We start from the raw sequence: 27,745 nt of genomic DNA, 5'->3' as shown, positions 1-27,745 counted from the left end.
GGATTCATAATTATGTTTATATTAGTGTTTAATCACCTGTAACTATGAATAGTTGTGTTTTTGTTAGCTTAGAGCGGGTCTTCTTCCATGCCATGTTGTTGATTCTACAAACCAAACCACTGGCACTAGAGAGGGCCTTTTTGTGTTTTTATTGCACCTGATGGCGACCCTAGATTCTTCTACACGCTTGGAAAGGGAGAGGTATTCAGTTGGTTGCAATCTGCAGCCTCACCACTACATGCCACTAAATCCTAAATACTGTACCTTTAAAGAATATTGGTGTGAAACTGTTGTCACTGTCAACATGTTGTTGGAAGTAGAGTAATTTCACTTGTTAGTAATTAGCTAACATTTGCATTGATTTTGACATAAGAATCCAAGAGCATTGTAGGTCTCTGTTATGAGTTACGCTTCTATCTGCTTCAGACTCTGCTGCAGGCCACAGAGGCCCAACCCAAACTGCTCCTGGCTGGATCTGCTCTGGTCCACCGCCTGTGCCAGGCTGAGCAGACCCAGTGCAACCAGATCCCTGAGGTACAGCAATATATGCAAGCTCTGAAGAACAGCCTAAGGGAGGCTTACAGAGCTAAAGACCCTACCAGAGTAAGACATATCCACATTCATATTAAGAACAAAAATTATAGCAGTGATGACCCCACAAATGAGTTCTCAATTTCAGGTGATGGACATGGTGGACTGTTCAATGTTACGTGAAAATGCATGCAATTACTCATTAAGCACAAATCAATTTGAACCTATGTCCACAATTGAATGATGTTCGAAATTGTGATAATGATGATGACAACAGTGATGATGGTAATGATGCCCACACTTTCATGGTTGTAGATGCTTCTGGTAATGAAAGCAGTGGGGAACTCAGGCCTGGCAGCTGTTGACCTCATCCCTCAACTGAATGATTGCATTTTGAATCACTCAGCCCCTCTGGAGTTGCGCCTAGCTGCCATCCAAGCCTTCAGACGCATCCCTTGCCATGCTAATGTTAGTGTGACCATTAAGGTTTTTACTCATTTGAAAATGAATACTTCTGTTATATGTTATGTTACATTTGTAACTAAATAGTTTCAAACTCTCGGATAAAAACGTCTCTGGAATGCTTTGAGTGTTGAGTGAGGAGCACAGGCCTCACCTCTCACTGACTGACAGCCTTGTCCCCCAGAGAAAAGTGTTGATACTGGCATACCAGTCATCCCAGGAGGATGTGGAGGTCAGGATAGCAGCTTACCAGCAGCTTATGTGCTGTGCCAACCAAGAGATTTTTGCCGTAATAAGATCCACCCTCGAGAGAGAGACATCCAGCCAAGGTTTGTGTCTAAACTAATCTAAGATTTCTGATTTTATTGTGCATGCAGTTCCTTGTTTTCTTTTTGTTGTAAACGTGTGATCCCTCACTTTCTTATAGTGGGTTCATTTGTTTGGAGTCACCTTACGCAAATCCAAAAAACAGAAGACCCCCTTAAACAGGCATTGCTCAAATCATTGCCTGATGACATTATCAGCAAGAATTTTGAATCAGAGCCTTGGAAATATTCCTCATTCATGGACTCCACTATAGACACAGGTATAACTTCACAGATGGACCATGCTAATGATACCCAAGTGTTACCATTTTGAAATGCATGCCGCAAATATGATTAATTGCGTCGATCCTGAATACTGATTTTAAGGCTGTTTCATAAGCATCTGTTTAGTGGTGTCTATGCGTTCTTGTGTGCCAGGCCCAGGGGCTGCCAACATTGAGGGGGCGTTGGTGTTTTCTCCTAAATCCTTTATCCCACGTTCCTTCATGACGAATCTGACAGTGCAGATCTTTGGAAGAGCATTTAACCTGATGGAGGTGAGAGACTAGGTACTTAAAGCTCAATGAATTTCAAGACCTGTTCTTGATTCTAACATTATTTTATTTTAGTTATGCCTGAATTCCAGTTATCCACAAGAAATAGTGTGGAAATGTATTCTGATGGCATTATATATTAACTACTAAGTATTTTTAGTAACGAATTTAGCAATGCACAGTCTGATTTAAGCTACTGTGTTGTATCTCTGGTTAGATCAACTTTCGGGCAGAGAACATGGAGCCATGGCTCATGGGTTTGCTGAGAGGACAGTCAGCTCATCCACGGAGGACACCCAGTCCTCAAGAGCCCAGAGAGGCTTCAGCACGGCGGAGGAGGACTACTGTTAATACAGCTGGATCAGAGAGCCAAGGCCATGACAGAGAGAGGAAAAGAGACGAGTGTAAAGCCCAAACTGATAGCTTGCTCAAACATGCAAAAGCTCAGGTAAGACCCCAGGGGATGAGAGCTCAGAGCAGTGCTAGGCTCATGGGGGGGGGCATTATGTGTTTTTGAAGAGCATTTAGGAATAAAGCCAACATGTGTCTCCAACTGGTCAGTTACTGAGCTCTGGACCAAATTAAGTAATGCAGAGATAGTCATCAATGCATTTGTCCATTCATCATATATATCTCACCTGCACGTGTCACGTTGCTCTAGACACATTAAGTCTGTTTACAGGTATAACATATATAATCACCAGCTTATTAACAACCACACAGTCCCTTTGCCTAGCATATCATTAAAGAGGCATTGCAGCATTTATCTCTAAAACTAGCAAGCTAACTAACAGGCTTGCCCTTCTAGCCTCGCAAAACCAAAAATTGTACAGTCTGTATTTGAATTTTGTCGATTTTCATGCTATTTCCTGACACGAGCACTAAACCTCAGTAGCCGGCGGTTAGTGGGAATGACATGAGTGCTGATTTCTCCTTCACATGACCATATACAATCAAAATCAGTTTTAGGATGATAGAAAACATCACAGTACTAATTAAAACCTTTATTATATCACTTTAAAAGAAAATATTTGTTTAGTTTGCAGGACAAAGATCTACTGATAAAATGCCTAGCTGCTGGTTCAGCATGAAGGTATTTGGGAATGAGCTAGACCTCCTTACCTGCAATGACTTCTCTGATCGTATAGAGAAGCTGTCACTTACAGCGGCAGAAATAGCCCTGAAGTTGTTGAAGGTGAGGTCTTCCATCTCTGTACAAGTGCAAATCTAAGGTTTTTGGTCATCATTCATATCTTCATATGTAGAGAATTGTTGGTTATTATTTATTTTGATATAACTCTGTTTTCAAATAGGGTCATGAGGTGAAACTCCACCACAGGTTCTTTGTATTATCAGAGGAGTTGGCCCTTCCATCTTTGTCAGGTTTACCCATCAAGTTGGGTATCAATGTGTCTTCCCTCTTCTCCCTTCGATTGAAGGGAAATGTCCATTTCAAAGATTGGTTCAACTTCCTATTGGCTGGCCATATCAAACCAAAGTAGGTCTTTAAAAAATACAATATCTATCTATCTTAAACAAGCTTTGATGACTGAGTTTTAAGTGTTTTGTGTTCATCCTTAAACTAGCACCCTCATTGGAATCTCAGCTAGAATGGGTGTAGATGGGGCCCTTGGACAGGTTGGACTTGAGTGGTCCTCTAAATTCAAAAGCTCCGCCAGTCTAAACGGAAGCGTACAGCTCCACAACGGCCAGGCTGTCAAGGTGATTCTCAACACACCAGATGAATCAATGGACCTTCTCTCTTTCAGGTAATTCTAGAGGTTGAGATTCTAGATTCAGTACTGAAAACTGAACACACACTAACAAATGTCTCCCATGTCTCAACAGCTCAGGAATGTTTAGGGTAAGTGGAGATGTCAGAGAGGAGCTGACCAGTGCAAGGAATCGGATGGAGAAGACTACCTGCTCTCCAAAGACATGTGAGTCCCTGCCTCCAACTTCCATCCCTTCGACTGGCAAATTATGCCATTCATAACGAAACCTAATATTTACCTATATAATATTTTTTGAATCACTTAGAAATCCTTTAACAATGCTTTCCTCTAAAGGGTCAAAGATGATTGGATGGCAGCTGTGCTATGATTTGTCCCATCCTCAATCTGCTATGGGAAGAGCCTTTCTCTACCATGGTCCTACCAACCTATCTCTAAGACTTGTGAAGCTTGATAAAGGCCTCCATCAATACCTGCTTGAAGCGGTTTACACTTCCCTGCCACCGGTAATCCAGACCATTGAATTACTGCCTGCAGTATTGTTTGTATAAATTAAGTAAAGGCTTGACAGAAAAAAAACTATTGGTTGAACTTTTAGGATTATACAAGATACAAAAAGACTGCCTGACAGTGAGTAAAAATTGTATGGTAATCAACCTTTGCATGATATGTTGTGCGTAGAGAGACACCAGGTTACCCCATGAGGTTCACCTACTCCTTTCCCTGAGGATGCCGCAGTCCAGCGTTCCCAGAGACATCGGACTAGAGTTCCTCCTGAGTCACCAGAGGCTTCTACTGAAGATCACCCACCCTCAGAAGAACATCCTCATTCAAGGTCTTCATTGAATCCCTTTTATCTTATTTTCATTCTGGGTTTGATAATACAGGTAGCTGTTAAATCTGAAGTTGATTTTTTTTATGGTCACACCTTCACAGGACAGCTTGATCATGTTAAGAGTACGTACACCGCAAAACTTGAGCTTCTGATGGATCACGTTTACCATTATTACCTCAAGGTGAGAAAACAAATGTGGCATTATCCATTTCCCTGTCAAGAATTAGAATATATTATTAGATAGGCATCAATATGTATGGCAAAACAAAGGATAAATAAGATATTGTGAAAGAGAGAACAATGTAATTATGTGAAATTAACTCTTACATACCCCCTGAGCCTGATTAAATGGTAAATGTATTCGTATAAAAACACAATGGTGTCCACTACACTACTCTTTTGCTCAGGGGTTGATGGAGACGTTGAGCCTCCCCACAGAGAAGAGGCAGCAGTACCGTCTGGAGGCTAAAGGGACAGCGCATGGTCGTCCCATCATCCTCTCTGTCGACATTGCCCAGGGGCTCGATAGAAGAATCAGTGTGACAGCCATGTTGAAAAACATCTTCAAAGACACAGCATCCTTTTCAGGTACATGGCACAGCACAATATAGACAAAATCAAACTTTTAGTAGCATAGAATTCCTGGACTGTAGAACAGAGTGCTGGTTTTCATTATTCTAAGCCAAAAAGTGATGTAATGTGTTTAATGTCAAATGCAGTAATGAGTTCTGTCATGCTCATCTGGAGATGTTTAAAAAGCGAACAATGTAGTTTTGATCAGCAACTGTCATCAAGTGGATGTCTAATCACAGCCTTTGCCATCTGAGGGTTTTAACTGTTGTTTTCCCCTTGTGCTCTACAGTGCAGCTAGACCACCGGCAGGACAGTGGGCAGAGGCAGTACTCTGTGGAAGCTGAGGTCCTCCTGCCAGGGCTGCTAGGGGGCAGGATCCTGGGGCTTCTGGAGCACAGAGGCCCACAGTGGAGCTCCGCCCTGAGGCTCAAATATGGACTTCAACGTAAGAGATTCCCCAGGCCATAATATATAAATATATTTGACTAGAAAGGAGAAAGGAGGGGGGAGCTTATGGCTTCTGAATCATACAGGCCTACAGTAGAGCTCCATCATGAGGCTCTGAAAACTACAAGTCTGCCCTTAGCTGTAGTCATTATGTTCAGTTATGATGTTCAGTATTAAATCAGACATGATACATGCTGGGGCTCCCATAAAAACTGCGTAATTAGAATAGCCTGGCATCCAACAAGCTGAGGAAAGTACTAGGTGTTGTACCTGCTGTGAGTAACTGGTGGAGATTATTTTTTATCACACACTTTTAAACATTTATACCTTGAATGAGAACGATGCATTGTGTGCACATCTGCTTTCAGTTATGGCAAGATATGTCATTATCTCTCATGTCCTTTATACATTTATAGCTTGAATGAGAACCCCTTAGGGTCAGAGAAGCATCCAGACAAAACTGCACATAATGGTATAATGATAAAACCAATAGTGAGTGACATTAATGTCTTCCACACACCTGTGATGTTTTCTGTAGAGGAAGCCCGAGAGCTGAGGCAGGAGTGCCATGTTTCTCAGAGCCTGAGGAGCGAGATGGTGCCCACGCAGACCTATCACATGAGAACAGAGCACGAGCTTCACTGCACCCATGATCCATCACTCAACCATAAGGTACTGCTATCAAAAAGGGGGCACACACACACACACACACACACACACACACACACACACACACACACACACACACGTGCTGTGCTGTGTGTGTATGTGTGGAGGATGGCTACTAGACATGGTAAATGCTGTGTCAGTTCGAAAGAGTATATAATCAAAGAGCATATAATCAAATGTCAATATATACAGGTGTTTATGGTGATTCTTTATGGTCTGCTTCTGCTGCAGATAGAACACCATGCTCCTGCAGCTAGGAGACACACTCAGATAGAACACCATGCTCCTGCAGCTAGGAGACTCACTAAGATAGAACACCATGCTCCTGCAGCTAGGAGACACTCAGACACTCTAGTCATTGCCTTGCCTTTTAAAGAGCACATCTTGAGGATTTAGAAATTGTCTTCCATTTCTCTAAATGTCTTTCCATATCAGAGATATGTTAAGGGTGACTGCATTTCCATTCACAGATCCAGCTCAGGCATGAGAGGAGTGGGAGTCACATACTGTCCTCTGTGAACCTTAGCTATGGGAAGCACTGGGACCAGACAGCTAACAAGCACAGGATCATCCTCAGCCAGTCCCTCCGAAACCAATCACGGCACAGCCTCACCAGCTACGCATTAGAAGTGTGTCTTTAGCTTTCTCACAGGCATTACATGATATGGGTCTTGTTGGTTTTTGTTTGGTGTTGTTTTGTTTTGGTGTTGTCTGTTTGAATGGTTGGTTGCGTTATTGGCTGGTTTGTGAGTTTGTTTTGTAATTGGTTGACTTGTTGGTTGATAGGTTGATTCACTGGTTGGCTGACTAGTTGTTCAACTGGTTGGCTGTCTGGTGTATTTGTTTATGTCTTAAATGAATGTGCAAAACACATTTTTCCGTATTATTAAAGGGGTAAAAGGAGTTCAATATCCTAAAAGGTATATATGTACCTAACCTTTATACTGTGAATCAGGCAATGATGAAATTATAGGGAAATGTCTTACTTGGATACTCACCAAGTAAGATAACAGTTTTCTGTCATGTAGATATAGAACAGTTTCCACTCATATTTGTTTGTTACAGGTTTCCTTGCAAGTCCCTGACAGAAACATGAACTACAGGGCACAGCTACTCCATTCCCGGCTTCAAGGCAAAAAAGCAGAGGGCCGCACTCATCTCAAGGTCAACTACAATGACCTCATGCCCTTTGTGGCTGGCCTACACTGGAAGGAGCTAATTTCCAAAGTCTCCCTTAGAAAATATGAAGGTGATAAAAAAATCCAAAATCCCACCTGTCATACAACCATTCAGACTTACCCTCATGCACCAGAAATAATAAAAACAATTGATAATGTCACAAAAGGAATTTCAATAATGCCCTCTCTCTCTTCCTCCCTTCCTCTTGTCCCTGTAGGAGCTTTTAACATGGACACCCCCTGGCTCTATGTGTCGTGTGCTCATAAGCTGAGCCAGCTCAAGCGGGGCACGGTGGAGTTCAGCTCGGAGCTGACCACCCGCAAGCTCCTGAACACACAGAGCCTCGTGCTGGAGGGCCTTTACAAGGACAGGAAAGGAGAGAAGGAGGCCAGATTACACCTCTTCACCCCAACTGTCACCTATCTGAAGGTAGACGCCTCTCCCCTCAAGATGCGCTCCATAGCCTTGAGTATTGAGTCGTTTTTTATCTTTATCAGATCTATACTTTAAAAAGGTCACGATGATCATATTTTGTGATGTTAGCAAAGCAGACCAAACATAGCTAGGGCTTCAGTCCCCAGCAATATGTACCCTTGTCAAATCTACACCCTCAATAAAAGTAGCAACCAGGTGATTATATGCCAATTAAATGCCAGAACCGTTAACAATACGATCAGGGAGCCTGTGATGAAAGAAAAGCTAACACACTAACACATTAGGCCAACATCACTGATGATTTATAATGAAAGAACAGGGGTTATGAAAGGGTGTCTTTTTCCATTCGCTGCCAGGCTGGGGCTCACGGTGTGTTGGGCAAGCGTGGGCTGAGGGCCTCCTGCTCCTTCAGCTCGGCGTGGACGGAGGCTGTGCAGGGCCAGATCAGCCTGAGCGACGCCAGCAGGCAGCTGAAGACCCTGGAGCTGAGCGTGGCGTGCGGCCGGCACAACCTCAATCTCTCCACCAGCCTGAGCTCGACGGATAAGGTAGAGCCACGCCGTCTGGAGGAGACACTGCCAGTGGGGTATGAGTGGGGAACGAGTATTTTACAACCTGCCAGAGCAAAGGCACATTTTTTGATGATGCCTAGGGTGTCAGTCTGTTTAGAAATGTATCTGTGCTTGTTATTCAGTATGGAACCTGGCTGACATTTTTAAGTTGATAAATATATATAATAGTTTATTTTCAATACAGTTAACATAACCTCTAAGACATGAAGTATAATTGATGTATTCTGAATCTACTTTGTTTATCATAAATTGTGGTGTGTTTATGGGCTGTGATTTGCATTAGCGTTAGAAGTGTTTTACGCTGCTATTCTCTCCCACTCCCTGTCTCCATACAGCAGCTGAAGAAGAGGCATGTGACGCTGAAGATGAAGCTGTCAGAGCTCAAGGGTATAGACACAGAGCTGGAGATGGAGGGAGGCCTGGAGGAGCTGAGGAGGGACTCATGGATGTACCAGAAGAGAGCCATGCTCCGCGTCAGGTGATGATGATGATAATGATGATGATGATGATGATGATGATGATGATGATGATGATGATTGGGGAAGCTGTGGTGCAAGTGGCACCATCCCAACCATATATTGATGCAAGTGCCCACGGGGAGCTGGGTTCGAATTCGACCCACGGCTATTTCCCAGTACCACTCTTAATCTCTCTCTCTCTCACTTATTTCCCATCATTCTGCACTATTCTATCAAAATAAAGGCAAAAAGCCCCAAAAAATATGATGATGATAAAGATGATAAAGATGATGATGATGACTCATCCTTCTTTGCAGACAGCCATTCCAGTTTCTCCCTGAGAGCTTGCTTCTCCAGGAGACCTTCACCGTAGATCTTGAAAAGGGCACATACGTCCTGGAGTCCAAAGCCCTGCTCCATAATGACAAACAGCTCACCCACACCCTCACCATGGGATACAAATCTCAGAAGCCATTTGTGAGTTGAGATCATAGCAAATCTATCCAGAAAAAAACAATGCATTATTTGTCATTTTGTTTCTATTGTGAGACATGTAATTGGCCAGACATTGCGAGATCATATTGTTTGTTTTTTTGGGGTGATTTTGTATGTGTGTGCATGTGTAGATCTGCTCATCCCTGGTCCATCCTTTCAGCTCTGATGCCATCCCTCAGGACTCTGAGATGTGTTTCACTCTGGGTCATGGTCAGGTAATCAAAAAGCAACTATCCTGAGATGTTCATGTTTCAATATTTTTATGTTTAATGTTTCTACATTGATGCTCGTCATTACATACCTAGAATATATTTAATCATGAAATCTTCATCTACATCAAATGCATATATTGTTGACACAGTTGCATCGAGAGTTGCAAGGGAAGTTTCGAGTTCAAAAGAGGGACATGCTGTTTGTCCAAGGGAAGGTTCAGTTCAGTGAACCACACTCTGCCCAGCAACGAGTCACACTCAGGGCCAACCTCACTCACCAACTCCAGGTAAGGACAGGGCCTCCTTGACATACAGAACACTTATTTACTGATGTCAGTCAGTGTATTTCAATGTGAAGCTAAATAACTAGCTTCTCTCCTACAACAGAACGGGTCCAATCTGGCCTCTATGATGCATTAGCTCTTGACTTTCCTGACAGGAGTGCGTGCTTTTACCTTGAAAGTTTTCATTTTATCAGGAAGAATTTTACACGCATGCTTGTTTGGCTCTATTTTGGACACTGACATAAGCGTTTTGGCGTTGGTGTTGGCCTCGTGTTTACATTCCCACGAAAAGTCTCCATTTTCTGAGATGTGCCTGGTAATGTTGGTAATGTTTTGCCTGGTTACTATGCCACTGTTCTAGGTGCAGATGCCAGCCTCTCTCAGTGTGGAGGGAGCTGTGTCCTGGATCCATATGAATAATAGCCGTTTTGATTACCTCGCCAAAGGAAAAGCAGTAATCAATCACCAGGTGTGCCAGGTACTGCTCTGCCGGCCTCCGATTTTGTGCATACATAAATTATTCTTCCCAAATTCATCAGAAAGTGTTCCAAAGTTCTTGTTCCTTTCCTCTTTTGTAGTGTTCGGTGCTTCTGAACGGGTCCTCAGAGGAGATTGGCCTCTCTGCAAACATACGCCATCCCTTTGTTTGTAGAGTACCCAAGACATTGCAGGTCAGACAAAGCAAGGTCATGCTTTCTTATGAAAGAGCATTGCTCCTATGACTGGGCCAGGTCAGTTGTTGCTTTTAGACCAACAACTGTTTCTGACTCTTCCAAAGTTTTCAGTGTGTGATGGCCTCTCACCATCTTAAGCTATGGTCTATCACAGTATTATTTGACAGAGTTTGATTTAGAGGGTTTATAAGTCGATTGTTATTGTGTTATTGTGCAGGGATTGCTTCATGGACTTTTCTGTTCTTATCACATGTCTCTGTAGGCCTATGTCACAGCAGGCATATCCCCTGCAGGCAGCGTCAGTGGCTCTATGGGTGTGAGGACTGATGGGAAAAGCCAGGCGTCTCTGGAGGTCCTGCTGGCCAACAGCGTGCAGGGGACCATGCGTTCCATGGGTGTCCATGTGGGCCTACAGCAAACCCTGCTGCCCACTGCCTCTAGCAGCCTTCACCTGCAGCTGGCTACCAATGTCTCCACGGACAGGTGCATCCACAAGCATGTCTTACTGTCTTACAAATAAACCTTCGAGTGTGTTTCTTATTTCATGCTCAAAACGATAACAATCAGATATGTTTCATATTCTGTGCCTTCCTCTCCTGGGGTTTCCGTATCAGTCCTTATTCCCCATCTCGATTTGTCTGTTTCTCCTCCCTTATGCTCTACTGTCTTTGAACCCCTCGCCTCTGTCTGTCTGTCTTAGTGAACCTCTGCAGGCCCAGTGGACTGGGGCATTGGCACACAGTCCTGGAGTTGGAGTGTCTGGCAAAGGTGATTCGAAGAGGTCTATGCTTGGCCTCTCTGCTTTGCCCAAGAACCTGGGTTTGGAAGGCAAAATCATCTCTCATCCTGCAGGACTAATTGAAGGTATGGTAGCATTTCTTTGCTAAAGCATATGACTGAAGACAACATCTAACAAGTTTGGCATTTCTGTTCCAGGGGAGCTGAAGTTGTTGGTGAACAAGGGTTTGCACAGCCTTGAGTTCAAACACCGGGAGGACGCCAAGGGGGACCAGGAAGAAGAAGAGGGCATGCTGGGAAAGAGGAAGAATGGGACACGAGATTGGCTATGTGTGAGATCGGCGGACAAGCACGTCTGTGTGAACATGACTAGTCACTCCAGCCATCAGGAGGGAGGGAGCATCGACGGCCAGCTGTCTCACTCCTTCCCCTGGTTACGCTCCTCTGGTCTCTGTCTCTGTCTCATGTTCTCTCTCTCTCATGATCTCCCTCTCTCACCCCATCTCTTCCTTACTGTCAGGAGTACATCTGTGACTGACACATCACACAAATAATGCAATAATAGATGAAAACTGACTAATCAAAAATGACTTACTCATGTGGCCCTGTAGTGTGTAGGCCATGACAGTATAGCAAAGGCAAAAAGCATTCAGTTCAACATTCAAACTCCGATGTGTGCCTTACCTGTAGGCCTGCTGCTTTGAGAGTAGCTTTAAAAGCACAAAAATGATCAAAAGTGAACTGTGATTGAAATTTGACAGTGAGTGGTGCTATATAGAGTGGTCTCCGGTGGTGAGCTCTATTTGTTTGGCCATCAGCAGGAGTGCCTAAGGATAGCAGTGCAGGCGTGAGCTGGGCATGGGGAGAGGAGCGGACTCTGGTGGACGTGAGGTTCCACGCTGGGACTCGCGGCCTGCTGGTGAGGATGAGGAAAGAGCGGATCAATTCTACAGACGTCACAAGACACTTTCAGGTATGAGACTGGCTCCCACCATTCACCGCACCTCCACAGTCTTCCACTTATGCAATGAAATCTAACATCCATGACAGTACTGTTAGCACTGCAGAGGCGTGGATGATAGTGTTTCATGATGTTTCACATGGACACAGTAACATATCTAAATACATACTGGTATTAACGTTCTCAATATACTGTGCACAGCTTAAATCTACTCGTCGTCTCCTTTCGCCTGCTTATTTAACATGCATCATACCATATACTTTGCTATGTATGTTTAAAATATTTACATTGAAGCTTCTTACAATCTTCAATATAATCGTATTCTCTACCGTGGCGTCTGATGAAAGGATCTGAACATGTGAGATTTGCCTGGACCATATGTTCTGACAGCACAGATCAAACAGAGAGTGCTAATGGCATTCAGAGGGATGAGTGAGCCTCAGTGTTATTACAGCGGGCCTCGCCGCCCCCTGGGGAGGCTCACCCACTCCACAGCGCTTTGACGTGCTACCCCTGAGGAAATGCCTCTGTCTTCACACTCTTCTCCCACTTCAAAAACAAACTCAGATGAGGGCTGGGGTGGGGGCCTTGTTTTCACAGGTGAATTGCACAGGGGGAATTGCCTCAGACCACCTGCTGGGCCAGTGCTCTGGACAAGCTGTAGGCCAGACTCTGGAGGTACTGGTCTTTCACTTGTGTGGATGGGAGGCAGTATTAGCACCACCAGTATCATGGTCTGTGTAGCAAGAATTGTGTAGAGAAGATGAAAGTGCCAGTGATTGATACCAGTTGTCTAAACTGACCAAAGCAGTGATGCTTTTGCTTTTTGTTCCCGTTTATGACTAAAATCCTCATCCAGTGTAAATGAGGAATGAAGCAGACCGTTAAAGATGACAGTTCAAAAATATTTATGCACCAGATAATCAGATGAGAGACATGACCCCATAATGAATCATCTCATACTGTTCCTTCAGCAGCATTTTCTTCCAGTTGGATCATTGTGCAGTGCGTCATGTTTGTGTGTTTGTGTAAATGGGCTGCAGGTAGAGATTTGGACCAATCTGACTGGACTTCCTGTGCCTGTGGAGTCTGGACCAAATCAGCTCCAGGCAGTTAGTGTACGTGGCCACTGGATTCCCACTTGGTACACTGAATTATTCACTGATACATTTACCTCTGTGGTATTCTTTGAAGCGGCTCTGTTGAATATTTTTCAATTACATTGATTTAGACAGCCAAGTTCAATGGATATTAATAATTTAAATGCATTTTATCAATGTACTTTTATCACTTATATTTCATTTTATTCAGTAAGAAGCTGGTGCTGAGTTTTGCCAACAATATTTCAGCCTTGCAACCATACCTACCAGCCAGATTTTTCTGCAGATCCCAGGTATATGTGTGTTTCTCTGTGAGTGGGTGTGTAAGCTGTTGTCAGTGAGTGTGTGTGTGTGTGTGTGTGTGTGTGTATCTGTGTAGGGTGATTTTAATGCCAACTCTTCTCTTGTAATATTGTCAATGTGAGATATTACCCGTCTTCATTTTGTTCTTTTGCAGTTTAACCACACATGGTCTGTGGTGAGGGGGGCTGCCAAGCTCCTAACAGACAAAAGGATGTTTACCGCACAGGGAGATTTCACTTATACAGCTGCAGGTTTCAGGCAGTCGCTGGAGCTCAATCATACTTTCCCACAGGTGAGAGACCATTACAACAGCACAGTGGCAAACAGCGGACATTATTCATTTAGCAGGGATTTGTGGGTAGATCCCACCACAGTGACACTTCATCATTGACCTGCCGTATTACTGTTATCCTTATGTGCAGTGAAAATAATGCATGTTCTCTGAGTGTTCTTGTGATCTTCTTGTGATCTTCTATCATTGCGTTTTAACGATAACTGAGTGTTGAGTGAGCGTCAAACTATAAATTACTTTGGATCCACCATCTCAACTTCATTTCTCTTAACCTAAATTAATGCTTTTTACCAGCTGATGTTTGTGCCCCGGACAGCTACAGTAAGCACCCTGTATGAGAGGGGGAACTGTACCCACGTGCTCCAGCACCAGGCAGACTGGACGAGTATGGACCTGACACCTTCTGGCTCAACCACTGTTAACCCAGGTACACAACACCAGACACGTCAGGATCATTTAACATGAAGCAGGCTTAACATAAGGGCAAGAACATATAGATATATACATGTAGAACATATACCAGTACTCCATACCATTTGCAGGTTGAGAGCTTGTTTGAAAATTTAAATACATTTGACTGTCAAACCTTCGGTGATATTCTGTGGTGGCTTTGTACTGTAGATGTTACGCTGAACCAAGAGCTACTAGTTAAAAGCATCTTTGTCCTCATAGCCCAGGGGTTCCCCCTTCCACATGGGTGGGGTCTTGGCGTGAAGCTTGACGGCGCCCCTCAGAGGCGACTAGTAGATTTGCTCCTTGGCTGGACCGCTCAGGGCAAACACAAGAGAGTGAGTGTCACTACATGTACATGCTCTTAGTTTGTTAGGTATGCGCTTGTCCTAAAATGCGTGTGTTTAAATGTGCAGTTGTTGGTCATAGTGTGTGCTCGGCATATTTTGAACAGAGGATGTTTGTCGAGTGTCCAGTGAGACTAAAATGTGTCCGTGTGACTCAGGTCGAGGCTGTGGGCTCCTGGGTGACAGAGGGAGCGCGTTCACAGGGCGCAGTGGAGCTGAGGCAGCCCTTCACCTCTATATTCTCCCATCTCCGCCTGCACGCACACTCACAAAAGCCCATGAATGAGCCACACAGCACTTATCAGGTACACACACAAACCTGTCTCTGCTTTCTTTCTTCCAACCTTTCTGTCATTCTCTCTTATTCCTTCCATCCATCCTTTCTTATTTTCCATTCCTTTTCACATCTGTTTTTCCTTCTCTCTGTCTTCTGTCCCTTTTTAAGACAGCTCACTAAGTGCACATAGACATGTCATGTCATTTCTGCATTAGGCCATGTTCTCTTGGGACAAAGGAAGGCCTGTGAATGTTTCCATAACAACAAGCCAGCACTCCCAGGAGAGCTCCAGCCGAGGCCAGGCCTGTTTCTTCTTCTCACCCGGACAGGTAGAAAACCTCTACTAACAAATCTGTTACAACACGTGGGTGAACAAATTATCACCAGAGGCCTCTACTGAATAATAAATGAAATCCAGTAGGCTACCATAACCACATAAGTTGTATGTATGTACGTATGAAAGACAGATTAATTGTAGTAGATGATAAATTGTCTGCACCTGTATCTGCTACAGAAATTATATTTACATATTATATATATATATATATATATATATATATATACATATATATGTAGATCAATATTTAATTGATTTAAGTGAAGATCCAATCACAGTCATATTCATGCAGATTTTCAGAAATATCAGGGGCTTACACATTTTCTAGCACCCCTGTATGTGTTGTGCAGCTTAACAGACAGTTTAAGTATGATCTTCACTTGGTCTTGGTACAGTGTATTACAATAGAGTAGTTTAAGTGGCAGTCAGGTCCTTGTCATTCTAAGGCCACTGCCTGTTTCAGCTCTCTTGTGTTGTCTCAGTTGCAGACAGAGCTCCCCCTAGTGAAGATGCAGGGCTGCATGGCGGCAGCGTGGGAGGGGCCGTCCTACACTCAAAACACAGATCTCCAGTGGAGTGACAAGAGGATCACACAGAGCATGAAATACCAGGTATTATGAGGACTATGAGAGATGCGGTATCATCCCAGAATGCCAGAAACATACCAAGGATATATAGGATAATCAGAAGCTGTGGTTGGGGCTTGAAATGTAGTGCTGATTGACTGTCAGCATGGTATTCATGATCACGGGTTACCACTACATCCATTATATGACTCTGTCAGTGAAACTTTAGTCATTTAGTTTGGACCTGTACCTACCACAAGGGAACCTCAAATGATTCCTATTATTTTGAAATGTATTTCTATCTTTTATTAAACTATTCCCACTGTGCTGATTCATCAAGTCAAATTCCTGAGTAGATTGTACATTTCATGAACGCAAGGATTCTGATTCCAATTATTCTGTTTGTTTCCCTTCTGTTCTGTGTGTTACGATCCAGATTGGTCCGAAGGCCATGCATACTCTGCAGGTGGAGGTGGGAGCTGAGAATGTCTCCCCGTCTCCCTGCCCTACTCACCACCTCTTGGCCCAAATCCATACCAACTGCCGAGACACCCTGGAGCACCACCTGCTGCTGGGGCTTTGTCCCCCACGCCCTGTGAGTCCCAGGGGGCCATAACGCTCTCCGTCGCTGGTCACCAGATCAGATTGCCTGCCTACACACACAACCTAACATTACTCTCTCCAAACCCAACGATTACACTGACTGACGCCTTGTCTCAAGCAAATTTGTACAGGGAGTGGCCTAGTAGCTGATTTGGTAGAGGGATCTGGGGGATCTGGGGGAGGGAGTGTAATGTCACTACTAAAGCAAACCCGCAGCAATAGATAAGCAATGATAGTTAAGCCAATGCAATGCTATGCCATTCTCAGGGAGAGCTGAATAAGTGCTGGAAACAAATGCGAATAACAAGTAACATCGCAAATCACTTGATGAATTCCGCAATTTAAAATGTATAATACAATCTAGTTCCTGTTGTCCTGTAGGCCCTGGCGTGGTCAGGGAGTCACAGACTGAACCGGGGGAAGGAGGTGTTTTACAGTCAGACGAGGCTGGCTGTGTCAGGACAGCTCCAGCTCAGCAGCTTCACTCTGGCCCTCACCAACACCTCCACCACCCAACGCACCAACTTCTCCATGCTCACTGAGGTACAGTGAGGAAGTGCTGCTCGTGAACATTGCACATGCACAGCAGTTAGCATCAAGTCATACAAATATGCCATCATCATCTATGTCCAACAACATCAGTTGTTTCTAATTCAACAATTACTCGAGTCGCATGACTGACCAGTTTTCCAAACCCAACTTAAGTAAGCGTTAAATGATCAAATAAGAATATTATAATTTGTTATTATATAAGAACATTTATTACATTTGATTATATGACTATGGTGATGAGATGAAAATAATGTTGAGCTGTTTAAACTGTGAAATTAACTGAATGCTGAGGCATTGACAGTTGATTGCATATTTTATAAAAAAAAAACTCTAAGTCACCTGTGTGTCTAAGTAACAGTAAGCACTTAAAACATTACTGACATTCAACTATGTGTGTGTGTGTGTGTGTGTGTGTGTGTGTGTGTGTGTGTGTGTGTGTGTGGTGTGTGTGTGTGTGTGTGTGTGTGTGTTTGTGTGTGTGTGTGTGTGTTGCAGTGGCAGATGGGAAACTGGAGTCTGGAGGTGGGGGGCAGTGCTGTGTCGTCTGGAAGAGGTCCGGGGCTGCGGCTACAGGCCAAACTAGACGGCGCCGAGCGTGTCTGGGTTCAGGGAGGGATGGAGAAGCGCTGTCTGAGAGCTGGAGTCGGCTATGAGGACGGTATGGCTGGGGTCCACCACCACTTTTTTGCAGAAAGTCGAGGTCACAAGACTTCCTCTACACTTATGTGTGGACACCGTGATTTAGCATCTATCCAAAGCAAGTTAACAGTAGGATACAGCTATAGGAGGTTATACCAGTCTTTGTCTTCTTGTTGGAATACACCAAGGATTTCTGCTTTGTCACCTCCATGCTCTATCACAACAGACCATGTGTGTTTTGTTGTTGTTTCTGTGAATCTGTGTCATGTCAGATGTTCACATATGTCTGTCTCTGGATGAAGGGCCGCACTCTCTCGATGACGTCACAATGGGACTGTGTCTGGAGGGGCGGTACTACGCCACACTGGAGGCACTAAGATTTCTGGGCGGAGTCAAGAGGGAAATACTGGCACTGGTCTCTTTGAGCGCAGCCAATCAGAGCCTTGCTTTCAGTGCTAAGGGATGTGCAGAGTGCCTGGCAGATCTGGAGGTAAGGATTCTGGAACCTTAAATCTGAGCCTTATAGCAAAGTCCCTTACGTGGCCAAGCATCATGGTGGATTTGGTTTTTCACTGTTGAAGTGTTATCCCCACAGACACGATCTCTTCACGTTGGGTCTCGCATAAGGAACAAGCTGCTGGACAGAGTGCAGAGGATGCAGCATCACCTGATGGATTTCAGAAGAAAAGTATAGCCCTCATACAAGATCTTTACATTCACCTCTTGTCTATTTTTTCACTGTAATGAACTTACAGTGAATGTGCAGTAAAGTACAGGGGCTGTTCAGAACACAGCATGAATGTACTTGGCTGGTGAATATACATACTGTACAGCAATATGGAAATCTTCAAAAAAAATTCATATACTGTATGTTCATTTCATAGTATATATGATAACAGTGTGGAAACAGTATGGTCCCTTTCATATACAGTAACAAAGAAAAAAATAAATGTTTTATACCTGACCAACCTTGCATGTTAAAGGGCATTATGCCATTTTAGTATTAAACATAGTATATAGCTTATACATGTAAGCTCTTTACGACAGATTTATCATGTAAGTATTGTACATGATTCCTGTATGTTTTTACAAACCTTTTTCATGTGGGTAACCCAGACATACACGCAGTTGGCTTGCAGTTGGTTTATGTGGAACACTGAGCTAAAACTAATGCAGTCTAAAACACCAGGCTGCCGTTTGTGGTGCTGTTAAATCGTATTGCCTTTTACGCGCACGATTATTTTGACCACCTAATTTCAATCAGTGAGGCTAAACTAAAAAAAACTTTGTATTTAATTCAGTACAGTTTAACAGCAGCACAAACTACATCCTCCAGAATTATCATACCATTAAATTGCCACCTCTCTTAAACTGTTTCAACATAAACTGAACATTATAACAATCATGAATGGGGATTTATTTAGAATGTCTATCCCTAAGTTACACTAGCAAAGTGATTGTCGTGTTCCTTTTCAGTCAGTGGACAGCTCGTTCCTGCAGGAGTTGAGCTCAGGTCCACTGCATCTGATCCAGAGGGCAGAGGTCATGCTGCATCAGAAGGCGGGGTTGACCTGGGCTGCCTGGAGGTCGGGTTCACTGCGCCGCAGCCTCACGGAGACCCTGCCCCACACCCTGCTGCTGCTGCATCACACCGCACAGCTGGTTCAACAGGAGCTTCACAGTCAGTACACACACACACACACACACACACACACACACACAGGCATACACAAACACACACACACACACACACACACACACACACACACACACACACACACACAAACAGGCATACACAAACACACACACTCTCTCTCTCACACACACACTTTCTCTCCCTCTCTCTCACACACACACACCTTCTCTCTCTCACACACACATACATACACACACACACACTCACTCATACAAACAGGTGCTCATAAACTGCACCACAGATTCATAAACACTCTTTCAGTGCGTACTGTTACTTAGACACACAGGTGACTTAGAGGTTTGTTATAAAATATGCAATCAACTTTGAATGCCTCGGCTAGTCATTATAAAATCAAATTGAATTCATTTTTTTTTATATATTAACCAATTATAATATGCTTATTTGATCATTTAATGCTTACTTTAATGCTTACCTGACTGATATCTGGCTGACAGTATGCACATACAATGATTTACTCCACCCTTCGCCCTGATCTCTCCTGCTATGTTCACAGAGCCCCTGGCCACTCTGGCGGGGGCTTACCATGACGTGACGGGCCAGCGTCTGGAGGCGCTCTGGCGAGAGGCCGTGGCTCTGTGGGGGCGGAGGCTGACGGAGCTCCTGCCTGCTGTGCTGGAGGACCCCCAGCTGCGAGGGCCAGCTCAGGCCGCACTGCACTCACTCACTATCGCTCTGGACATGGTGAGGAACACCACCGGGAGATCACTGTAGTAATGCCAGCGGGGAAAGTTGACATCTGTGTCTGATCCAGCTTGGTTACCTTAGAGGGAGTGGGTTTCTGCAGCGCTGGAGACCCTCTCCATTCTTAGGCCAGCACCCTGCTCTGGGACAATGGTTGTTTGGTTTCATGATTTTTTTGTTCCAAAAGATATTGTTCAAACATTGAGAAAATTGATTTAGACATTACGGTTCAAATCAAATTATACTGTAGCATAGGTTGTTTGGCAGATGTTCAACTCGCTATCACTGCATAATGCATTAGGTCAAATTAATTCACCATGAAACTTCATTATTTTTAAACATTATGTATTTTCAGAACAGTCTCACAAAGTTTAGGGGAACAAGCACTGAGAAATGTTGTTGGCCGAGAGTCACTGGCTGGTAAATGGCTAACAGTATTCACTGCGAAATGTACTAAAACTCCAATTAAGAGCTTTGAAAGCAAGTTTACTTCAGAGTGTCTCTTATTTAAAAAAGAAAGGGCTGCATCTGAGTCATCGAAACCCTGTTAACCTCTTTTATGAACCGCAGGCGTGTCACCAAGCTGTACACTGGGCAGAGGCCAGGTTGGCAGCAGCACTGATCGGGGCCAAAAGACAGCTAGCGTCAGTGTACAAGCTCTCTCACAGGTATGACACATGTAACATCAGACCCCACGATTGAGTTACCTCAAGCCCCATTTACACCTTCCATTGCAGCATATCAGCATATCAATGTCTGGAGAACAATCTAACCTAATCCATGCATTTACCTCTTGCATATGTATGCGATCTGGAAGGGGATATCAGTGTCCGGATAACAAACATCTGACCTCACTTGTGCATTTATACTAAGGATATGTATACCTGTGGTCTTTACTCCGTCTCCTGTTCTTATTGCTTTTTTACCTACCTCAGATCCTGTTACGAAGAGAGCCAGACTGCCCTTGGATGTGGTCTGGCTCATCCACTCACACATTCCGATCACAGTGCCACACCTGGCATGTGCATGCATTCTTCCTTATCCGCACGATGCAATGTTTAAACCTGGCCTCTGTTCAGACTACCTCCCTCTCTCTGAGGGAAGTCATGGAGCGCAGGACTACTGTTCTCCTGAATCTTTAACTGGATGCTGTAACTCATGTTATTGTAAAGGCATGAGACTGATGAACAGAGCATCCACCATGCCAACACTGGACAAGAATAGATAACGCCTTCATGCTCTTAACCATAACATAAGCACTCACTTCCCAATCGTGGTGTCTGCCCAATAAGATGTAATAATGAGTGTGACGGGCAGCGTGCTGTGTCGTTGTTCCTGCAGCGATTATGAGGTGAGGCTGCGTCTGCTGCTGCCGAGGGGCTCCTGGCGCCGGCTGAGCCAGGCTGGGGTGACGGAGGTCCTGCTGGAGGAGCTGATGGTGCGGCCCCTGATGGCGCTGAGCTCCCTGAGCCCCTCTGCTGAGCTCTACCACCTGAAAAGGAGACTCATGGACAGCCCCTTCAACCGTGAGTGGCACCACTGGCACACCAGCAAGCACAGTTTCAAAGATGGCTGTACACTGACACAGTTAGACCAATTTTTTTTATTATTATTATACCGACACCTTTTCACATAGCAGTGCGTGAACAATCATCATCAGCACTAATTCCTCTTGGATCCGAGCCCACATTCTGCTCTACCAGTTAGGAGACTCAGACCTCCGGTACTGATGACAGTTTGCTAATTTAAGCTTTGCTCCCCTCTGTCAGACCAAGCTGTTTTGGTAGCAGATGAGTTTGTGGTGTCGTTTGATGGGCATCTCTATGAAGTGCCCGCTTCCTGTGGCCTTATGCTGGCCTCTGATGCCAGTGGGGACTCCTTCAGAGTGCTGCTGAGTCCCGGAGTAAAGTCACAGCGTGCCCTGCTGGTGAAGATGAAAAACACCAGCGTGACTATTTATTCCAATGGAGAGGTACACATCCATACCCCTTCCACAATTGATGGTAGTAAAAACAGGACATATGATAAAATGGTGCGCTGTGAGATTAGATAGATGACAATAGCATGACAATTCATAGATAGATATAGATAGAAAATCTAGCAGATAATGACAAAATGGCATTTTTAATCAGACAAAGGTAAACAATGCAACTGTGGGTCTTTTGCAGGTGCAGGTGGACTGTCGTGTAACTCACCCACCTTACAAGTACAATGGTGTCATTATCCAGAGAGACATTAATCTTACCAAGGTGTCCAATGAGAGAGGATTGCAGGTGTCATGTGACCCATTACAGAATGTGTGCACTGTGACCCTGGATGGTTGGTTGCACGGTAAGATGGCTGGCTTTACCCCCATCTCTTTGGTTGACTGGCTGAATCCGGTTACACAGTTAGCCTGAGAAATTACTTAGTCTCGACTAAGAAAGAGAGTCAGGTACAATCTGATGTACCCTGCTGGGTTCATGGCTCAAAACAAACTGGTTCCTGGTAATTGCTTGCATTACAAGAACAGAATTTCTTACCAAATCTTTATATAAGTATTTTTGGTTTTTAATCAGTATTTTTTCTAGTTATTAATATATCATATCTTAGTAATAGTTAATAATATATAAGTATTTCAACTTTTGGTAAATATTTAAAAATCTTCATATAAAAGCTTACCATAAACCTCAACACAGTATTTCCGGTGTTGTTCTCAGTAGTGAGGGAATACTATCTTCATCTGTATCTGTTCCTAAAAGTTAAACCCAAGAGAATGGCCGCGAAGACATGGACAGGGCGTATGAATATCTTTGCCCCCCCCCCCCCCCCCCCCCCCAGGTGTGTCCACTGGCCTGTTGGGAACTAATGACAATGAGGCTGCTAATGACTTCACCCGTCCAGATGGCTCCCAGGCTGCAGACTTGGCCGAGTTCTCCCAAAGCTGGCAGGTACAGAGGAACACAGGTTTTATTTCATCCCTTTTTTACTGCCTCCGCTACGTGCCAATTTCCAGAAATACACCCGCAGAGAAAATGGTGCCATCTTAAGCTCTGCATGATTCTGTGTGGGATTCTTCAAAACAATGCTTGAGTTGGAACCTTTTCTTTTCAAAAGGGAGAACTGCACTAAAACTGATGGCCAGAGGGATTTAATAAGAGTTTCTCATAAGAATCCTATGTAAACATTTGAATGACCATAGTGCGTAAATTGTGTTATTTAAATAAACTACAACTCAGTGTATTATGCGCCTGCTCTAACCCACCTCCTCTGAGGGATGTGGAACCAGTCAGAGAGATCCTCAGTGTTTCCTGTACATCAACAACAACATCTCAGTGGCTGCTTTTCAGCTGGAGCCGCAATGTCCCAACGAGGCACCCGAGAAGGTGTGTCTCTGCCGGAACATGACCTCTGACCTCTCGGGCTGCTCAGCCCTCTTCTCCAGCCCAGACTCTCCGCTCAGCTCCTGTTTTCTAGTTGTAAGTTCTGTTCCTGTCGTACATCTGCAGCCACAATACACCATTCTCACTGTCCTCAGAGAAATTACCAAGAAATTGTTTCCACCGAATGAATAAATGTTCAACTTGAATCAGTTAAATGAACTTGTCTTGCTGTCGTAGGTGGATCCAGTGCAGTTCCTGACAGTTTGTGAGAGAAGTGTGTGTCAGTCTCTGGAGCCCTCCCGCAGTACCCCCTGTAAATTGGCCACGGCCTACGTCCTCCTGTGTCGGAGAAACTATGTTCCCCTGGAGCCCCCAGCACCATGTGCATAGAGTGGCGTGCTCCTTTAAGAACTGGTATAATAAAACTGTAATGCATTTATAGTTGTTTATGGTCTTGTTTCTGACCTTCATTCCTTAAGACTAGGTTTGACACATTTTGCCGTGTAAGTTTGAACCCGCGCCGGGAGAAGAAGGCACACACAGTATAATCTCCTCACAATTCTAAACTGTCTAATGTAAATGTTGTATTTTACTCAGCAAACGATTGTGTCCATTACTAATAGCAGTGATAACCTGGTGAAACTGCCCTCCAAATATAGGTTCAAAGTCTGTGATGAGATTTTTTACTTTTACGTTAGCATAACTGGAGTTTGTTTTGCTTCTTTCTTAATATAAATGCAGCACTGCAGCAAAAAACACCATTGAATAATGACCTGTGAATTCTATTGCATACATTTTGTTAGAGAATACACAGCCATTTGTACCAACAATATCCCCTCTTGTGTAAAGGCTATTTTTGTCTAGGCAGATCTGGATTGTGGGCAGTGAGGGAGGACATTTTGCAACATCTTTGTAAAACGTGTGATTTCTAATGCAAGAACAGCTTCCAGTCCTCTCCACACAACCAATGTGTTTTTTATCTCAGTGAAACACAAAAACAATTATGCAAGTTTCCTTTGGTCTGTATTGTCCCATAAAGACTGTAAAGCATTCTAATTGTAGTAGACAGACACACGCTGACCACATTTGTGAGTAAAAAAAAAATGTTACAACAGATTTGTTGTTTGTTTCTTTCCCTTTTTATCTCCTGCATTTTTCTTATAGAACTTGAAAGGTTGTGTCAGAGATGCCAAATTACACAAGTTATGCAAGCTTCGCTCTCTCTCTCTCTTTGCAATCACTGCACAGTCCTTTTGGGAACTTTTAACAATGTGGTACTATATGGGAAGCATCAACAAAGCTGTATCATATCAGCTGAAGTGTATTTTTACATGTCCTGACACGGCATATTATTTTTTCCACTTTCAACACCTAAAAATGCACAGCCTGACAAATCCATCAGTACAGCCATATGAGACTTTGGAACAGGCTGTACCCAAACACACCCACCAATCTATCCCCATTCTGTCAGGCTTACGCCTGCTCCTCTGCGCCCCTACCATGACTGCAAATGGAGGGGAGGTGAGGGAGGGCGCAACTTTTTTAAGCTGAACAAGGAGTTGCCAGTGAAACGTAATCCTCCCACTCTAACTCTAGTGGGTGTACCACCTCCTTCCTCTGATCAGTGTGTGTGTGTGTGTGTGTCTGTGCACAGCCTGCACCTCCTTCTTTATTACCCACTTCCCAGATCAGACTAACACATGACAGCCTAAGCCTTTAGAACTGCAAGAACAAATGGGCACTTGAACACAAGATTGTTTTTGCACACAACGTGGATAGGAAGCCAAGTAAGTTATGTATCAAAATATTTATTGTACAAAAATAACACTGCAGTGTGTCTTGTTAAGTGGTCATCTTGATCTGAGAGCCAGCAGCAGAGAATCGTGTCAGTATTAATCAGACCCGTAAATGAACAAATCAGTCCAGTATCATCTATAGTGGAAATAAACATCTGCAATCTATTAAACCAAACCAAACCAAACCTAAGAAACCAAGGCTTGGACTTTACTGTCATTTGGTGGCTGTGTAGTTAAATAGTCAGCAAATGCTTTCTGAATGCACGCACAAAAAAGGCTGACCTACATATTTAGTCTCTAAGCAAGATCCATAGAAGCACACATACCCATGGGCAACACTGATAGATCCATAGAAGCACATATACCCATGGGCAACACTGATAGATCCATAGAAGCACATATACCCATGGGCAACACTGATAGATGCCATATATGATCAGATAAGATCAATTAACTCGAAATGTGAGGCTGCAAACAGTATACGTGAATGTGCTTCTCATTTTATAATCATACAATACATACATGTCAAATACATTTAGGATCACTAACATCTAGACCAGATTATAGATTACGTGTGCAAAATATGATCAATGCATCAATGGCACTCAATTACACAATTAAGTGTATATACATGTGTAAGCAATGGTCGTTAGGTCGTTTTGGAGCAACGGTTGCTCATTTTCCAGCAGTGGCAGATGGCATTGAAGAGGCGGCAGTGGCAGGTGGCACAGGGGTCGCAGCAGGGCTTGTGGGGTGAGCAGGCTTCCATCAGCCCCGGGCAGCGCCGCACCACAACAGGGGCAACAGGAGGGGCAGCACGGGCTGGAAGAGCTTGGGCAGGTTTTGCAGTCACAGGCCTGGGTCTCTATAGTCCAACACACATCCCAGCTGCCGGTTACTTGGAAGCATTACATGTTGTTGTTATGGCTGTTCATTGATTGATGCATGTATAGAGAACATACAGCCAAATACCTTCAATTCAAATGTAAAGAGTGAGAGGTTTACAACGTACAAAAAAATTGTAAAGAGTGAAAATGTTGCCATTTACAAGTATGCATGTCTGGTATCAAATGAAGCAGTGTTTGGCATGGGGGTTGGCACCTATTTATCTATCTTTTAATTACACCCTTTTAAATGTAACAGTAAAAAAAGACTTTCTTAGCTGTGTACCATCACTTGTAGTCTTTGCTGAAGCTCAAATCGGGTTCTGGCAAAAAGCCTTCTTGGTTTCTCTGGGGTCCAAATACCTGTTGGTAGATGTAATATTAAAAATACCTGTTGGTAGATGTCATATTAAAAATGATGCAGGATTTAACTAAATCCATTTGTTTCCACACAAAAAAAGAGAAATTTGCAATTTAACCACATTCTGTCTGTTTTGCTCAGGGGGGGTATCACAGGGGGTCACAGAAAAACAAAGGTGGTTTAAACAAGAAGCCTGTGGTATTTCATGGTGAAATTCCTTGGGTGAACATGCATATTGGATGAAGCACACTTCAAAGAGAGTCGAAAGTATGAATATGAAAAATGTCCTTAACAGAGCATACAGAGAAGGAGAGTATTTAAAAAAAAACAAGTGACATTGCCTCGAAAGTGCTTTGAGACAGACGGTCAATCATTTACTTTTACTTGACGCTCATACTACTGAATAGATCATGTACAACCTTAAGCAATTTTGGGTTAACTTTGATCAGCAGCTCGTCCTGACTAAATACACAAGCCGGATAACTGATTTGTTAAAACTGATGTATGAAGCGTGCCAAATCGTGCTAAATTTCGAACAAATTTAAGGGCTTCATTACATCTTTTGTCACTAGCTGCTCTTTTAGAATGAGCTCTAAAACACAGGTGGTTGTTATTTCTTATAATGATTATGTCATTCTCCAATGAAACGTAAACCTACCAGTAACATACTTTTTTGGCAAAGCATATTCATAATTTCTGTGTCTTTACAATAGCATGGATGTATTATACTCACCTGACTGAACTGATCCACCATCGTGCATGGCATCATTTTCATGCTTTCTGCGTTTGCCTTCGTTTCCTTCCACGACGGACTCAATCGTTGCCAGCAGACATATGCAGATAATGAACTTGTCCAATTTACCCATGTTTAATGTTGGTAATAATTTCCGTTTTGTCGAAGGGGTGTAGTGTAATATATGCCTACAGAATGACAGGAGGACGGGATCCTAAAGACTCCTGCAATGACAGTCTCGTTCCGCCCGCCCACTTTTAAAGTGTACAAGTGATTGTAGTTATTTTGTATGGTGCGGACTTGCATTTTCTCAAATTCTGGTTGGTTAAAAAATCCCTATGAGAAAATGAATAGGGTTTTAGAAAAAAAGTAACGCCCCTGGTAGTTAAATAACTGGTTGGGAGACCCCGCATTCGATTCTGTAAAAAAAAAATGCATGTGTATGTCGTCTCTGACTTTAGACTCATGTCTCTGAAATATGTTGGTTGCTATCCCTCTGCTAACAGTGAAAAATTACGGACTACAAGTCACTTAGCTAATGCCTCACTAATTTGACAACGTGAGCAGAGCTAACCTTAAAAATGTTACAGATTAAGGATTACAACTGTTTTCATTACAACCAGTTTGT

The 27,745-nt window shown here is 43.6% G+C and overlaps 2 protein-coding genes across 6 annotated transcripts in view; one reads left to right on the top strand and one right to left on the bottom strand.

Annotated features, from left to right (window-relative positions):
- LOC116218434 overlaps positions 1-24,455 on the top strand; it is a 30,670-nt gene extending 6,215 nt beyond the window's left edge. For 2 of the 4 annotated variants that reach the window (XM_031560147.2, XM_031560145.2), the window contains exons 11-63: positions 427-603; positions 847-999; positions 1,178-1,322; positions 1,421-1,579; positions 1,737-1,855; positions 2,070-2,300; positions 2,892-3,047; positions 3,166-3,350; positions 3,439-3,621; positions 3,701-3,792; positions 3,922-4,091; positions 4,267-4,420; positions 4,522-4,601; positions 4,828-5,008; positions 5,283-5,438; positions 5,979-6,112; positions 6,580-6,738; positions 7,175-7,358; positions 7,506-7,717; positions 8,080-8,271; positions 8,631-8,773; positions 9,071-9,230; positions 9,380-9,463; positions 9,610-9,747; positions 10,106-10,222; positions 10,323-10,415; positions 10,681-10,901; positions 11,119-11,282; positions 11,355-11,603; positions 11,975-12,129; positions 12,718-12,795; positions 13,161-13,261; positions 13,429-13,510; positions 13,675-13,812; positions 14,107-14,239; positions 14,485-14,600; positions 14,768-14,914; positions 15,102-15,215; positions 15,706-15,834; positions 16,226-16,384; positions 16,774-16,935; positions 17,440-17,602; positions 17,886-18,073; positions 18,179-18,271; positions 19,060-19,264; positions 19,794-19,981; positions 20,552-20,649; positions 21,323-21,507; positions 21,751-21,953; positions 22,150-22,312; positions 22,802-22,911; positions 23,311-23,439; positions 23,581-24,455. In XM_031560147.2, coding sequence (XP_031416007.1) covers positions 427-603; positions 847-999; positions 1,178-1,322; positions 1,421-1,579; positions 1,737-1,855; positions 2,070-2,300; positions 2,892-3,047; positions 3,166-3,350; positions 3,439-3,621; positions 3,701-3,792; positions 3,922-4,091; positions 4,267-4,420; positions 4,522-4,601; positions 4,828-5,008; positions 5,283-5,438; positions 5,979-6,112; positions 6,580-6,738; positions 7,175-7,358; positions 7,506-7,717; positions 8,080-8,271; positions 8,631-8,773; positions 9,071-9,230; positions 9,380-9,463; positions 9,610-9,747; positions 10,106-10,222; positions 10,323-10,415; positions 10,681-10,901; positions 11,119-11,282; positions 11,355-11,603; positions 11,975-12,129; positions 12,718-12,795; positions 13,161-13,261; positions 13,429-13,510; positions 13,675-13,812; positions 14,107-14,239; positions 14,485-14,600; positions 14,768-14,914; positions 15,102-15,215; positions 15,706-15,834; positions 16,226-16,384; positions 16,774-16,935; positions 17,440-17,602; positions 17,886-18,073; positions 18,179-18,271; positions 19,060-19,264; positions 19,794-19,981; positions 20,552-20,649; positions 21,323-21,507; positions 21,751-21,953; positions 22,150-22,312; positions 22,802-22,911; positions 23,311-23,439; positions 23,581-23,733 — 7,983 coding nt within the window. In that variant the 3' untranslated portion in view covers positions 23,734-24,455. The remainder of the gene's footprint in view (positions 1-426; positions 604-846; positions 1,000-1,177; positions 1,323-1,420; positions 1,580-1,736; positions 1,856-2,069; positions 2,301-2,891; positions 3,048-3,165; positions 3,351-3,438; positions 3,622-3,700; positions 3,793-3,921; positions 4,092-4,266; positions 4,421-4,521; positions 4,602-4,827; positions 5,009-5,282; positions 5,439-5,978; positions 6,113-6,579; positions 6,739-7,174; positions 7,359-7,505; positions 7,718-8,079; positions 8,272-8,630; positions 8,774-9,070; positions 9,231-9,379; positions 9,464-9,609; positions 9,748-10,105; positions 10,223-10,322; positions 10,416-10,680; positions 10,902-11,118; positions 11,283-11,354; positions 11,604-11,974; positions 12,130-12,717; positions 12,796-13,160; positions 13,262-13,428; positions 13,511-13,674; positions 13,813-14,106; positions 14,240-14,484; positions 14,601-14,767; positions 14,915-15,101; positions 15,216-15,705; positions 15,835-16,225; positions 16,385-16,773; positions 16,936-17,439; positions 17,603-17,885; positions 18,074-18,178; positions 18,272-19,059; positions 19,265-19,793; positions 19,982-20,551; positions 20,650-21,322; positions 21,508-21,750; positions 21,954-22,149; positions 22,313-22,801; positions 22,912-23,310; positions 23,440-23,580) is intronic. The other 2 variants (XM_031560149.2, XM_031560148.2) reach the window with 2 other exon arrangements.
- Positions 24,456-25,131: 676 nt separating this feature from the next.
- On the bottom strand, positions 25,132-27,383 carry asip2b (agouti signaling protein, nonagouti homolog (mouse) 2b). Of its 2 annotated transcripts, none has more exons than XM_012815277.3 (3): positions 27,118-27,381; positions 26,310-26,386; positions 25,132-26,004 (listed from the first exon to the last, which is right to left on the bottom strand). In XM_012815277.3, the coding sequence occupies exons 1-3, from the start codon at positions 27,248-27,250 to the stop codon at positions 25,789-25,791; spliced, it is 426 nt and encodes a 141-aa protein (XP_012670731.1). In that variant the 5' UTR covers positions 27,251-27,381; the 3' UTR covers positions 25,132-25,788. The 2 variants fall into 2 exon arrangements, with proteins under 2 accessions (XP_012670731.1, XP_031415789.1); XM_031559929.2 differs by lacking the exon at positions 25,132-26,004 and adding an exon at positions 26,030-26,111 and having other exon boundaries at positions 27,118-27,383.
- Between the last annotated feature and the right edge of the window lie 362 nt (positions 27,384-27,745).

This window comes from Clupea harengus, chromosome 22 (assembly GCF_900700415.2).
Source record: "Clupea harengus chromosome 22, Ch_v2.0.2, whole genome shotgun sequence".
NCBI classification, from domain to species: Eukaryota; Metazoa; Chordata; class Actinopteri; order Clupeiformes; family Clupeidae; genus Clupea; species Clupea harengus.
This window is presented reverse-complemented; position numbering and strand designations above follow the sequence as displayed.